General features: G+C 44.0%; 1 protein-coding gene across 3 annotated transcripts in view; it reads left to right on the top strand.

Moving 5' to 3' along the window:
* The window catches only part of LOC110523056 (THUMP domain-containing protein 1), a 10460-nt gene extending 4185 nt beyond the window's left edge, over positions 1-6275 (top strand). For 2 of the 3 annotated variants that reach the window (XM_036973327.1, XM_036973328.1), the window contains exon 6: positions 3489-6275. In XM_036973327.1, coding sequence (XP_036829222.1) covers positions 3489-3958 — 470 coding nt within the window. In that variant the 3' untranslated portion in view covers positions 3959-6275. The remainder of the gene's footprint in view (positions 1-3488) is intronic. The other variant, XM_036973329.1, reaches the window with a different exon arrangement.
* Positions 6276-12500: the final 6225 nt, after the last annotated feature.

Below are 12500 nucleotides of genomic sequence, written 5' to 3'. Positions count from 1 at the left end.
ATACAATAACATGGTAACTAACACGAGGAATACAATAACATGGTAACTAACACGAGGAATACAATAACATGGTAACTAACACAATAACATGGTAACTAACACGAGAAATACAATAACATGGTAACTAACACAATAACATGGTAACTAACACGAGGAATACAATAACATGGTAACTAACACGAGGAATACAGTAACATGGTAACTAACACGAGGAATACAATAACATGGTAACTAACATGAGGAATACAATAACATGGTAACTAACACAATAACATGGTAACCAACACGAGGAATACAATAACATGGTAACTAACACTAATACAATAACATGGTAACTAACACAATAACATGGTAACTAACACGAGGAATACAATAACATGGTAACCAACACAAGGAATACAATAACATGGTAACTAACACGAGGAATACAATAACATGGTAACTAACACAATAACATGGTAACTAACACAATAACATGGTAACTAACACAATAACATGGTAACTAATACAATAACATGGTAACCAACACGAGGAATACAATAACATGGTAACCAACACGAGGAATACAGTAACATGGTAACTAACACTAACACAATAACATGGTAACTAACACTGAGGAATACAATAACATGGTAACTAACACAATAAAATGGTAACTAACACGAGGAATACAGTAACATGGTAACCAACACAAGGAATACAATAACATGGTAACTAACACTAACACAATAACATGGTAACTAACATGAGGAATACAATAACATGGTAACTAACATGAGGAATACAATAACATGGTAACTAACACGAGGAATACAATAACATGGTAACTAACACGAGGAATACAGTAACATGGTAACTAACACTAACACAATAACATGGTAACTAACATGAGGAATACAATAATCAGGATAGATAATAATAAGGTATTTGAGGTAGATATGTACATGAAGGCAGGGTAAAGTGACTAGACATCAGGATAGATAATAATAAGGTATTAGAGGTAGATATGTACATGAAGGCAGGGTAAAGTGACTAGACATCAGGATAGATAATAATAAGGTATTAGAGGTAGATATGTACATGAAGGCAGGGTAAAGTGACTAGACATCAGGATAGATAATAATAAGGTATTTGAGGTAGATATGTACATGAAGGCAGGGTAAAGTGACTAGACATCAGGATAGATAATAATAAGGTATTTGAGGTAGATATGTACATGAAGGCAGGGTAAAGTGACTAGGCATCAGGATAGATAATAATAAGGTATTAGAGGTAGATATGTACATGAAGGCAGGGTAAAGTGACTAGACAGGATAGATAATAATAAGGTATTTGAGGTAGATATGTACATGAAGGCAGGGTAAAGTGACTAGACATCAGGATAGATAATAATAAGGTATTTGAGGTAGATATGTACATGAAGGCAGGGTAAAGTGACTAGGCATCAGGATAGATAATAATAAGGTATTAGAGGTAGATATGTACATGAAGGCAGGGTAAAGTGACTAGACATCAGGATAGATAATGATAAGGTATTTGAGGTAGATATGTACATGAAGGCAGGGTAAAGTGACTAGGCATCAGGATAGATAATAATAAGGTATTTGAGGTAGATATGTACATGAAGGCAGGGTAAAGTGACTAGGCATCAGGATAGATAATAATAAGGTATTTGAGGTAGATATGTACATGAAGGCAGGGTAAAGTGACTAGACAGGATAGATAATAAGAGTAAAATAAAGAACAGAGTAGCAGTAGAATATGATGAGTGTAAAGGTGTGTGTTTGTGGGTATAAAGTCTAGTGATGGTGCGATCAGTGTAATATAGTTCGGACACCTTTTATTGACTATTTATCAGTCTGGCTATTTATCAGTCTGGCTATTTATAGCAGTCTGGCTATTTATAGCAGTCTAGCTATTTATAGCAGTCTGGCTATTTATCAGTCTGGCTATTTATAGCAGTCTGGCTATTTATAGCAGTCTAGCTATTTATAGCAGTCTGGCTATTTATCAGTCTGGCTATTTATCAGTCTGGCTATTTATCAGTCTGGCTATTTATAGCAGTCTGGCTATTTAGCAGTCTGGCTATTCATAGCAGTCTGGCTATTTAGCAGTCTGGCTGTTTATAGAAGTCTTCTGGCTTGGGGATAGAAGCTGTCTCGGAGCCTGTTGTTCCAGGAGCCGATGTTCCGGTACCGTTTGTCAGTCTATGGCCTGGGTGGCTGATATAGAGGGTAGCAGAGTGAACAGTGACAGTCTATGGCCTGGGTGGCTGATATAGAGGGTAGCTCTGTCCTAGCTTTCTTGTATGTGTCCGTTCCTTGTAAGTGGTAACTCTAGCTTTTAGCCCAGCGTGGATACTGCCTGTAATCCATGGTGTTTGGTTTGGATACGTTCTTAGAGGTACTGTGGGCGCGTTCATCGTCTATGCACTTATTGAGGAAGCTCGTGACTGTTGTGGTTGAATCCCTGGAACATATCCCAATCTGTGCTAGCAAAACGGTCTTGTAGCCTCGTGTCTGCTTGGTCCGACTACTTCCTTATTGAGGACCTCCCTCTTTTACCTTTGATCTATTGTGATGCCGTATAATCACAGAGATCCTATCAAATAGAATACATTAAATTCTATTATAGAATTCTAAAACGGTCTTCTAGAATACATTAAATGAAGTTCTATTATAGAATTCTAAAACAGTCTTCTAGAATACATTAAATGAAGTTCTATTATAGAATTCTAAAACGGTCTTCTAGAATACATTAAATGAAGTTCTATTATAGAATTCTAAAACGGTCTTCTAGAATACTGAAGACAGATTTAATCTTCCTCAAAGTCAAACCTCTTTGCTTGGTCCGACCACTTCCATCCTAGATGTTTCTGTGTCTCTCATTGGACCATTTTCCCCAGACACAGATTAAGCCTGGGCCTGGTCTGATGAGCATGCTGGGTAGAGATTACATCCAGGAAACTGTCTCTATATGTTCCTAGTGTATTCATATCTCACACACCTGTCCTCTGTCCATGGCACAACCCCTCTGTGTGTCTGTGTCTCATTGGACCATTTCCCCCAGACGCAGATTAAGCCTGGGCCTGGTCTGAGAAGCATGCTGGGTAGAGATTACATTCAGGAAACTGTCTCTATATGTTCCTAGTGTATTCATATCTCACACACCTGTCCTCTGTCCATGGGACAACCTGTGTGTGTGTGTGTGTGTGTGTGTGTGTGTGTGTGTGTGTGTGTGTGTGTGTGTGTGTGGTCTGTGTGTGTGGTCTGTGTGTATGTACTGTGTCTGTGTGTCTGTGGTCTGTGTCTGTGTGTATGTACTGTGTGTCTGTGTGTGTGGTCTGTGTCTGTGTTTATGTACTCTGTGTGTGTGTGTGTCTGTCTGTGTATGTGTGTGTCTGTATTGTGTCTGTGTCTGTGTGTGTGTACTGTGTTTGCTCCTATAAACTCTGTACCTGGCCTCATTATGTTTATCTCCCCCTGCAGGCCTGGTGGGGAAGATGAATCCTAAAAACAAGGTTGACCTGACCACCCCTGAGCTCACCATCATCGTCGAGGTCATCAAGAGTGTGTGCTGCGTCAGCGTCGTCAGGGACTACACTCTATACAGGAAGTACAACCTGCAGGAGGTTGCCAAGGAGGAGGGACCTAAAGATGGGAAACAGGGAGAGGTCACCACAAACCAGGAAGAGATCAAGTTGAACCAGGAAGAGAAGGATGGGAAACAGGAAGAGATCAAGTCGAACCAGGAAGAAAAGGATGGGAAACAGGAAGAGATCAAGTCGAACCAGGAAGAGAAGGATGGGAAACAGGAAGAGATCAAGTCGAACCAGGAAGAAAAGGATGGGAAACAGGAAGAGATCAAGTCGAACCAGGAAGAGAAGGATGGAAAGCAGGAAGAGGGAAAGGATGCCCCAAAAACAGACAGGGAAGGAAAGAGGGAGGAAGAGAAGTAGATCCCTATACCAGGAAGGGAGAGAAGAAGAGGGAGGGGAATGAGGGAGGAAGTGAAGTAGATCCCTGTACCAGGAGGGAGAGAAGAAGAGGGAGGGGAATGAGGGAGGAAGTGAAGTAGATCCCTGTACCAGGAAGGGAGAGAAGAAGGAGGGGAATGAGAGAGGAAGTGAAATGGGACTGATAAACAACTCAAAAGGCATCTCACAATGCAGGTGATGCAGTCAATGTGTTTTTAGCTAGCTTTACTGTAGAACAGGTCCTATTCCTATTGTCCATTCCAAATGGAACCCTAATCCCCATATAGTGCACTATTTTTGACCTGAGGCCTATGGGTCCCTTGTCAAAATGAGTGCACTATGTAGGGAACAGGGTACCCTGTTCCCTTTATAGTGCACTACATTAGACCAAGTACCTATGGATTCCAACCCTGTCTATGACAAAATCCCTTCGGTCCTCCATTTTGTATCGTCTCCAACATGTCCTCCTCATCGCTGACAGTCCATTGGTCCCCTCACCATCACCGAGCTCTTACTGAAAGCTGATGGGTACATTTTTTTTTATTTCATTAGATTTTTTAAATAGATACATTTTTTTTTAACATAAAGGTGTCATACATTTTTTATTTAAATTCCCTCGTTTTCCAGAAATCCTGGTCGTAGGGTTCTGAGTTCCCTGCTTATTCCTTCTTTATTCAGGATATCCTGGTCGTAGGGTTCTGAGTTCCCTGCTTATTCCTTCTTTATTCAGGATATCCTGGTCGTAGGGTTCTGAGTTCCCTGCTTATTCCTTCTTTATTCAGGATATCCTGGTCGTAGGGTTCTGAGTTCCCTGCTTATTCCTTCTTTATTCAGGAAATTCTGCATCTGGGATTTCTGTAAAACCAGGGAATTCATTGAAAGTTCACAGAATTGTTCAACCCTAGTCACCTGACAGTCTTTCCTCTGTAAATTAATGTTAGAAGACTAGTCGTCTAAGTTGACCCAGTTCTTACAGGGCTGGTTTCCCGGACCCAGATGAAACATACTCATGGACCCAGATGAAACATACTCATGGACCCAGATGAAACATACTCATGGACCCAGATGAAACATACTCATGGACCCAGATGAAACATACTCATGGACCCAGATGAAACATACTCATGGACCCAGATGAAACACACTCATGGACCCAGATGAAACACACTCATGGACCCAGATGAAACATACTCATGGACCCAGATGAAACATACTCATGGACCCAGATGAAACACACTCATGGACCCAGATGAGAATCTCCATTTTAAGTGCTTCTTAGTCCATGGGGCTGTTATGTATCATTTTAGTAGGAGTGCTGATCTAGGATCAGGTTCCCCCTGTCCATATAATTATATTTGTTATAATCTTAAAGACAAAACAGATCCTAGATCAGCTCTGAGACCATTGATGCGGCCCCAGGAATGTAAGGCCTGATCTGAGTGCAGGACTCTCTCGTTTACTGTCCGATAATGGAGGTATACTGTAATATACCTTTTTGTTTTGTAGAACAGAGGAACTCCCCCCCCCCAAAAACAGATCCTTGAAATAAAGTGATTTTGTTTTGTGTGTTTTTATATTCTCATTCTCCCTCCACTTTCTTTTCAAAGTAACTCACCAGCTCGGTTTCCATCTAACTGACGGGAGATTTTTCAATGCGAATATTGTGAAAATCTGCATAAAAACGATATGCAAATTTTCCCACGAGAGAGAGAGATGTGTTTCCATCAAACTGACTTGTAGCAGATAAAAGGCTGTGTGTGATGACTTGGTGCATATGAAATACATTGTTTTCAGGGTTTTATTCCCACGTACCGATAATCTGTTTCCGTTGCATTTTCAGCTCTTGATAGTTGTCTCACGAGACATGTTGCGTTGTATAGCGAGCGATGAGATTATGTACTAAAGAGAGGAATATTTTTTATTTGTCAAAGGGCAGTCCAGCATCAATCATCGTGTCACCGGAATAAGACCCTCAAAATGTATTGAAAATGAGCATCAAGATCACCGTGCTCTTTCGCCACCCTGAGAAGTTCATGATTTCTACGTATTTCATCTGTAGCCTAATAAACTGCTTGCTTTCCCGACGAGTCGTAGGGGAGGACCACACACCACGTCATCGCGTAACTCAACGGTTACTTCCATGTGATGGTTATTATATCAATATCTGTGCATAAAATCCCACCTTGTCCAGCGTATTTTGTTTTTGTCGACATTTGGAAAGTTTACCGAAAACAAATAGTTGTTTCCGTCAGGCCTGTCATGACATTTTTACTTAACTCAGATTTTTTTTTAAATCATACATTTGTGTGTAAACCTGGTTACAGATACCTATTCCGATTTAATTTAGCCATTACTGCTGTGTAACACCAGGTGACGCTGTATCACACTGTAGACCCAGCCAGTAGCACAGGGGTGACCAAATCCTCTTCATATAGAGAGCTACCGACAGAGCCGGCTTTTGCTCCAGACCTATATTTATTTATTTATTTTCTTCTTGTCCCATCGCGGGCACTCCGCGTCCTCCGAAACAACCCGGCCAAGCCGCACCGTTTCTTGACACAATGCCCGCTGAACCCGGAAGTCAGCCGCACCAATGACTCGGGGGAAACGCCGTAACCTGGCAACCGTGTCAGCGTGCACTGCGCCCGGCCCGCCACTGGAGTCGCTAGAGCGCGATTGGACAGGCCAAACCCCTCCCATAACCCGGACGACTCTGGGCCAATTGTGCGCAGCCCCATGGGTCTCCCGGCTGCGACAGCGCTCAAGACTCGAACCAGGATCTTTAGTGGCACAGCTAGAGATCACTGTACCACTCAGGAGGCCCTGCTCCAGACCTATTTTACACAACACACCTGGTTCAGCTAATCAAGGTTCTGAGTATCAGCTGATTAGTGAAATCAAATCAAATTTTATTTGTCACATACACATGGTTAGCAGATGTTAATGCGAGTGTAGCGAAATGCTTGTGCTTCTAGTTCCGAAATCAGGTGTTGCAATAAGGCTGGAATAAAACCTTGCTATTGGTGTATAGCTCTGGCCACTCCGACTCCTGGGTCCAATTCATTAGGGGCACACTGTAGCAAAACATTTTGCAATGGGGAGGAGTATTATTGGGCTAGTGCAGGTAGTCCCTCCCTGTTTTTGACCAGAGTAACTATTCACTGCAAAACAACTGAAGATGGCCAAGTTCAGTGCATCAGCCATCGGTCTCTTCATATCTCTCCTTAATGAGCAGGTCAGGATCATTGAAGCATTGGCCCATAGTCTGGACACTCACCATCTCAGGGGTGATAGAATGATTCCCTAATGGCCCCTATTCCCTATATAGTGCACTACTATAGACCAAAGACCTATTCCCTATATAGTGCACTACTATAGACCAGAGCCCTATTCCCTATATAGAACACTACTATAGACCAGAGCCCTATTCCCTATATAGTGCACTACTTTAGACCAGAGTCCTATTCTCTATATTGTGCACTACTGTAGACCAGGGCCCTATTCCCTATATACAACACTACTATAGACCAGAGCCCTATTCCCTATATAGTGCACTACTTTAGACCAGAGCCCTATTCCCTATATAGAACACTACTATAGACCAGAGCCCTATGGCACCCTATTTCCTATATAGTGCACTACTATAGACCAGAGCCCTATTTTCTATATAGTGCACTACTTTAGACCAGGGCCCTATTCCCTATATAGTGCACTACTGTAGACCAGGGCCCTATTCCCTATATACAACACTACTATAGACCAGAGCCCTATTCCCTATATAGTGCACTACTTTAGACCAGAGCCATATTCCCTATGTAGTACACTGCTATAGACCAGAGACCTATTCCCTATATAGTGGTACTACTTTTGACCAGAGACCTATTCCCTATATAGTGCACTACTTTAGACCAGAGCCCTATTCCCTATATAGTACACTACTTTATACCAGAGACCTATTCCCTATATAGTGCACTACTTTAGACCAGAGACCTATTCCCTATATAGTGCACTACTTTAGACCAGAGACCTATTCCCTATATAGTGCACTTCTTTGGACCAGGGTGCCACTTGAGTGTAATTTGAGCGACAACTCATTGAGTTCCATTATGGATCTGTAGGCAGAGTGAAGTGACTGTCAGACAGACAGCGACAGGGGGGATGGGTTGTACTAATTGGCTCATAGACTTCCAGTGATATTGACAGACAAACAGATAGGAGAGACAGGTTGTCAATGTGGAGACGGAGGCTTCCATTAGAACAGAACAGAATATTTTCATATTGAATTCTGTCTTCCATTTAGTAGGAGCTGACTCATTTGTAAAGCTAATTTAGAACACCTCTCTCTCTCTCCCCTCTCTCTTTCTCTGCCTCCCGCCCCCGTCTCTCTCCCTCCCGCCCCCGTCTCTCTCCCTCCCGCCCCGTCTCGCTCGCTCTCTCTCTCTCTACCTCCCTCCCCCTTCTCTCTGCCTCCTCTCTCTCCCGCCCACACCTCTCGCTCCCCCCCCCCTCTCTCTCTCTTCCTCCCCCTCTCTCTCTCATTTGTATGCCATATTGACCTCTCTCTCTCACACACACACACACATCTCCCCAAAGTGGCAGTTTCCACTCTCCCTTATTAAAGCTAATTACCTGGGCAGGGAGTGTTCCTAGCGACCCCGCCAATCGTTAGTCCCGACAGCCGGTGCGTTCCGTTCCTCCTCGTTGGTAAATTAGCTGCTACCGGCTCGTCTCAAGCGTCCCCGGTTTGACATTTTACTGGACAAGGTGAGAATCTCAACAGCGCCCGAGTAGAGGATGATTGGAGCGCGTTTTAAAATCTGGAAATACAACGGCCATTAAAAAATTATACCCCATTAGATATCTAACGTCATGATGACCAATTTACAGACTATGAGTCAACGGAATACGGTCTGCCTGTTAGTCTATCCTGACCTACACCTGTTAGTCTATCCTGACCTACACCTGTTAGTCTATCCTGACCTACACCTGTTAGTCTATCCTGACCTACACCTGTTAGTCTATCCTGACCTACACCTGTTAGTCTATCCTGACCTACACCTGTTAGTCTATCCTGACCTACACCTGTTAGTCTATCCTGACCTACACCTGTTAGTCTATCCTGACCTACACCTGATAGTCTATCCTGACCTACACCTGTTAGTCTATCCTGACCTACGCTGTTAGTCTATCCTGACCTACGCCTGTTATTCTATCCTGACCTACGCCTGTTAGTCTATCCTGACCTACACCTGTTAGTCTATCCTGACCTACACCTGTTAGTCTATCCTGACCTACACCTGTTTGTCTATCCTGACCTACGCCTGTTAGTCTATCCTGACCTACACCTGTTAGTCTATCCTGACCTACACCTGTTAGTCTATCCTGACCTACACCTGTTAGTCTATCCTGACCTACACCTGTTAGTCTATCCTGACCTACACCTGTTAGTCTATCCTGACCTACATCTGTTAGTCTATCCTGACCTACACCTGTTAGTCTATCCTGACCTACACCTGTTAGTCTATCCTGACCTACACCTGTTAGTCTATCCTGACCTACACCTGTTAGTCTATCCTGACCTACGCCTGTTAGTCTATCCTGACCTACGCCTGTTATTCTATCCTGACCTACACCTGTTAGTCTATCCTGACCTACACCTGTTAGTCTATCCTGACCTACACCTGTTAGTCTATCCTGACCTACACCTGTTAGTCTATCCTGACCTACACCTGTTTGTCTATCCTGACCTACGCCTGTTAGTCTATCCTGACCTACACCTGTTAGTCTATCCTGACCTACACCTGTTAGTCTATCCTGACCTACACCTGTTAGTCTATCCTGACCTACACCTGTTAGTCTATCCTGACGTACACCTGTTAGTCTATCCTGACCTACACCTGTTAGTCTATCCTGACCTACACCTGTTAGTCTATCCTGACCTACACCTGTTAGTCTATCCTGACCTACACCTGTTAGTCTATCCTGACCTACACCTGTTAGTCTATCCTGACCTACACCTGTTAGTCTATCCTGACCTACACCTGTTAGTCTATCCTGACCTACATCTGTTAGTCTATCCTGACCTACACCTGTTAGTCTATCCTGACCTACACCTGTTAGTCTATCCTGACCTACACCTGTTAGTCTATCCTGACCTACACCTGTTAGTCTATCCTGACCTACACCTGTTAGTCTATCCTGACCTACACCTGTTAGTCTATCCTGACCTACACCTGATAGTCTATCCTGACCTACACCTGTTAGTCTATCCTGACCTACGCCTGTTAGTCTATCCTGACCTACGCCTGTTATTCTATCCTGACCTACGCCTGTTAGTCTATCCTGACCTACACCTGTTAGTCTATCCTGACCTACACCTGTTAGTCTATCCTGACCTACACCTGTTTGTCTATCCTGACCTACGCCTGTTAGTCTATCCTGACCTACACCTGTTAGTCTATCCTGACCTACACCTGTTAGTCTATCCTGACCTACACCTGTTAGTCTATCCTGACCTACACCTGATGGGAATGAATTAATCCGTTCATACTGTTAGAATAATATGGTAATTAGGTAACGTAATAAAATGATGCCTCCATTGGGCTTCAGTAGATAAACATTGATGCCATTTGAAGAGGTTGAAGCCAACAATATTACCCATGAATTAAGTTTGTACTCGGTCGTCTCTTAAGAAAACACACAGGAGTCTCACACACACACACACACACACACACACACACCCTCTTCCTGTCTCTGTTGATTTAATTGGCCCTCTGGTCCTGTCTAATTGCTCTGTGTTTCTCTGTGGGACCTGAGGCCCCCCTGCCACTCAGACCTGAGACTCACACACCCGTCACTCAGGATTGTCCAAAACCCCTCTCGTTTGAGTGGAAAGGTCAGAGGCCCCGGAAACAATGGAACATACAGTACACACACACACACACACACTTCTACACACACACACACACACTCCTGTGCACGTTGTCCCTCAGGACATGGGGATTATCATCCACTAGCGTAGGTAGCCCTATGGGCCCTACTCGTAGCCCTATGGCTGAGTTCCAAATGGGACCTTAGTCCCTATATAGAGCCCTCTGGGCCCTACTCGTAGCCCTATGGCTGAGTTCCAAATGGGACCTTAGTCCCTATATAGAGCCCTCTGGGCCCTACTCAATAGTAGTGCACTACCTAGGGTATAGTGTTGCCATTTGGGAAGCAAGCCATATGTGACCTTCACCGTCAGACTTATCTGTCTCCTAGGCCTCCTCGCAGACATCTGGCCCTGACACACACACACACGTACTATGCATGTAGGCATCACACTGGTCTCTGCTGAAGAGTTAGCTCGCTAATTATTGAGTTATGCCATTCAATTCAGCATTTAAAGGATGTCAGACTGCTGTTACAGAGGTCAGAGTTGAACAGGACGTCAGACTGCTGTTACAGAGGTCAGAGTTGAACAGGACATCAGACTGCTGTTACAGAGGTCAGAGTTGAACAGGACGTCAGACTGCTGCTACAGAGGTCAGAGTTGAACAGGACGTCAGTTAGACTGCTGCTACAGAGGTCAGAGTTGAACAGGACGTCAGACTGCTGTTACAGAGGTCAGAGTTGAACAGGACGTCATTTAGACTGCTGCTACAGAGGTCAGAGTTGAACAGGACTTCAGACTGCTGCTACAGAGGTCAGAGTTGAACAGGACGTCAGACTGCTGCTACAGAGGTCAGAGTTGAACAGGACGTCAGTTAGACTGCTGCTACAGAGGTCAGAGTTGAACAGGACGTCAGACTGCTGTTACAGAGGTCAGAGTTGAACAGGACGTCAGACTGCTGCTACAGAGGTCAGAGTTGAACAGGACGTCAGTTAGACTGCTGCTACAGAGGTCATAGTTGAACAGGACGTCAGACTGCTGCTACAGAGGTCAGAGTTGAACAGGACGTCAGACTGCTGCTACAGAGGTCAGAGTTGAACAGGACGTCAGACTGCTGCTACAGAGGTCAGAGTTGAACAGGACGTCAGTTAGACTGCTGCTACAGAGGTCAGAGTTGAACAGGACGTCAGACTGCTGTTACAGAGGTCAGAGTTGAACAGGACGTCAGACTGCTGCTACAGAGGTCAGAGTTGAACAGGACGTCAGTTAGACTGCTGCTACAGAGGTCATAGTTGAACAGGACGTCAGACTGCTGCTACAGAGGTCAGAGTTGAACAGGACATCAGACTGCTGCTACAGAGGTCAGAGTTGAACAGGACGTCAGTCATACTGCTGCTACAGAGGTCAGAGTTGAACAGGAAGAAGTGATATTTCAGGGTGTGATTCTCTAGACTGTTGTGTGCTGAGTGGTTTTGTGATTCTCATGCCACACACACTTTCCCCTTCCCACAGTCACGACATTCACACACACTTCCTGAACTCCTCTCCGTATCACTCACCACAGGTAATATAAAGTCCCACTTGTTATTCACACCTTGTTGGGAGATGTAGTTACATCCATTTACTGGTGAGATTACTTCATAATGACTCTCC

Source organism: Oncorhynchus mykiss, unplaced genomic scaffold (genome assembly GCF_013265735.2).
Source record: "Oncorhynchus mykiss isolate Arlee unplaced genomic scaffold, USDA_OmykA_1.1 un_scaffold_229, whole genome shotgun sequence".
Classification (NCBI taxonomy): domain Eukaryota; kingdom Metazoa; phylum Chordata; class Actinopteri; order Salmoniformes; family Salmonidae; genus Oncorhynchus; species Oncorhynchus mykiss.
This window is presented reverse-complemented; position numbering and strand designations above follow the sequence as displayed.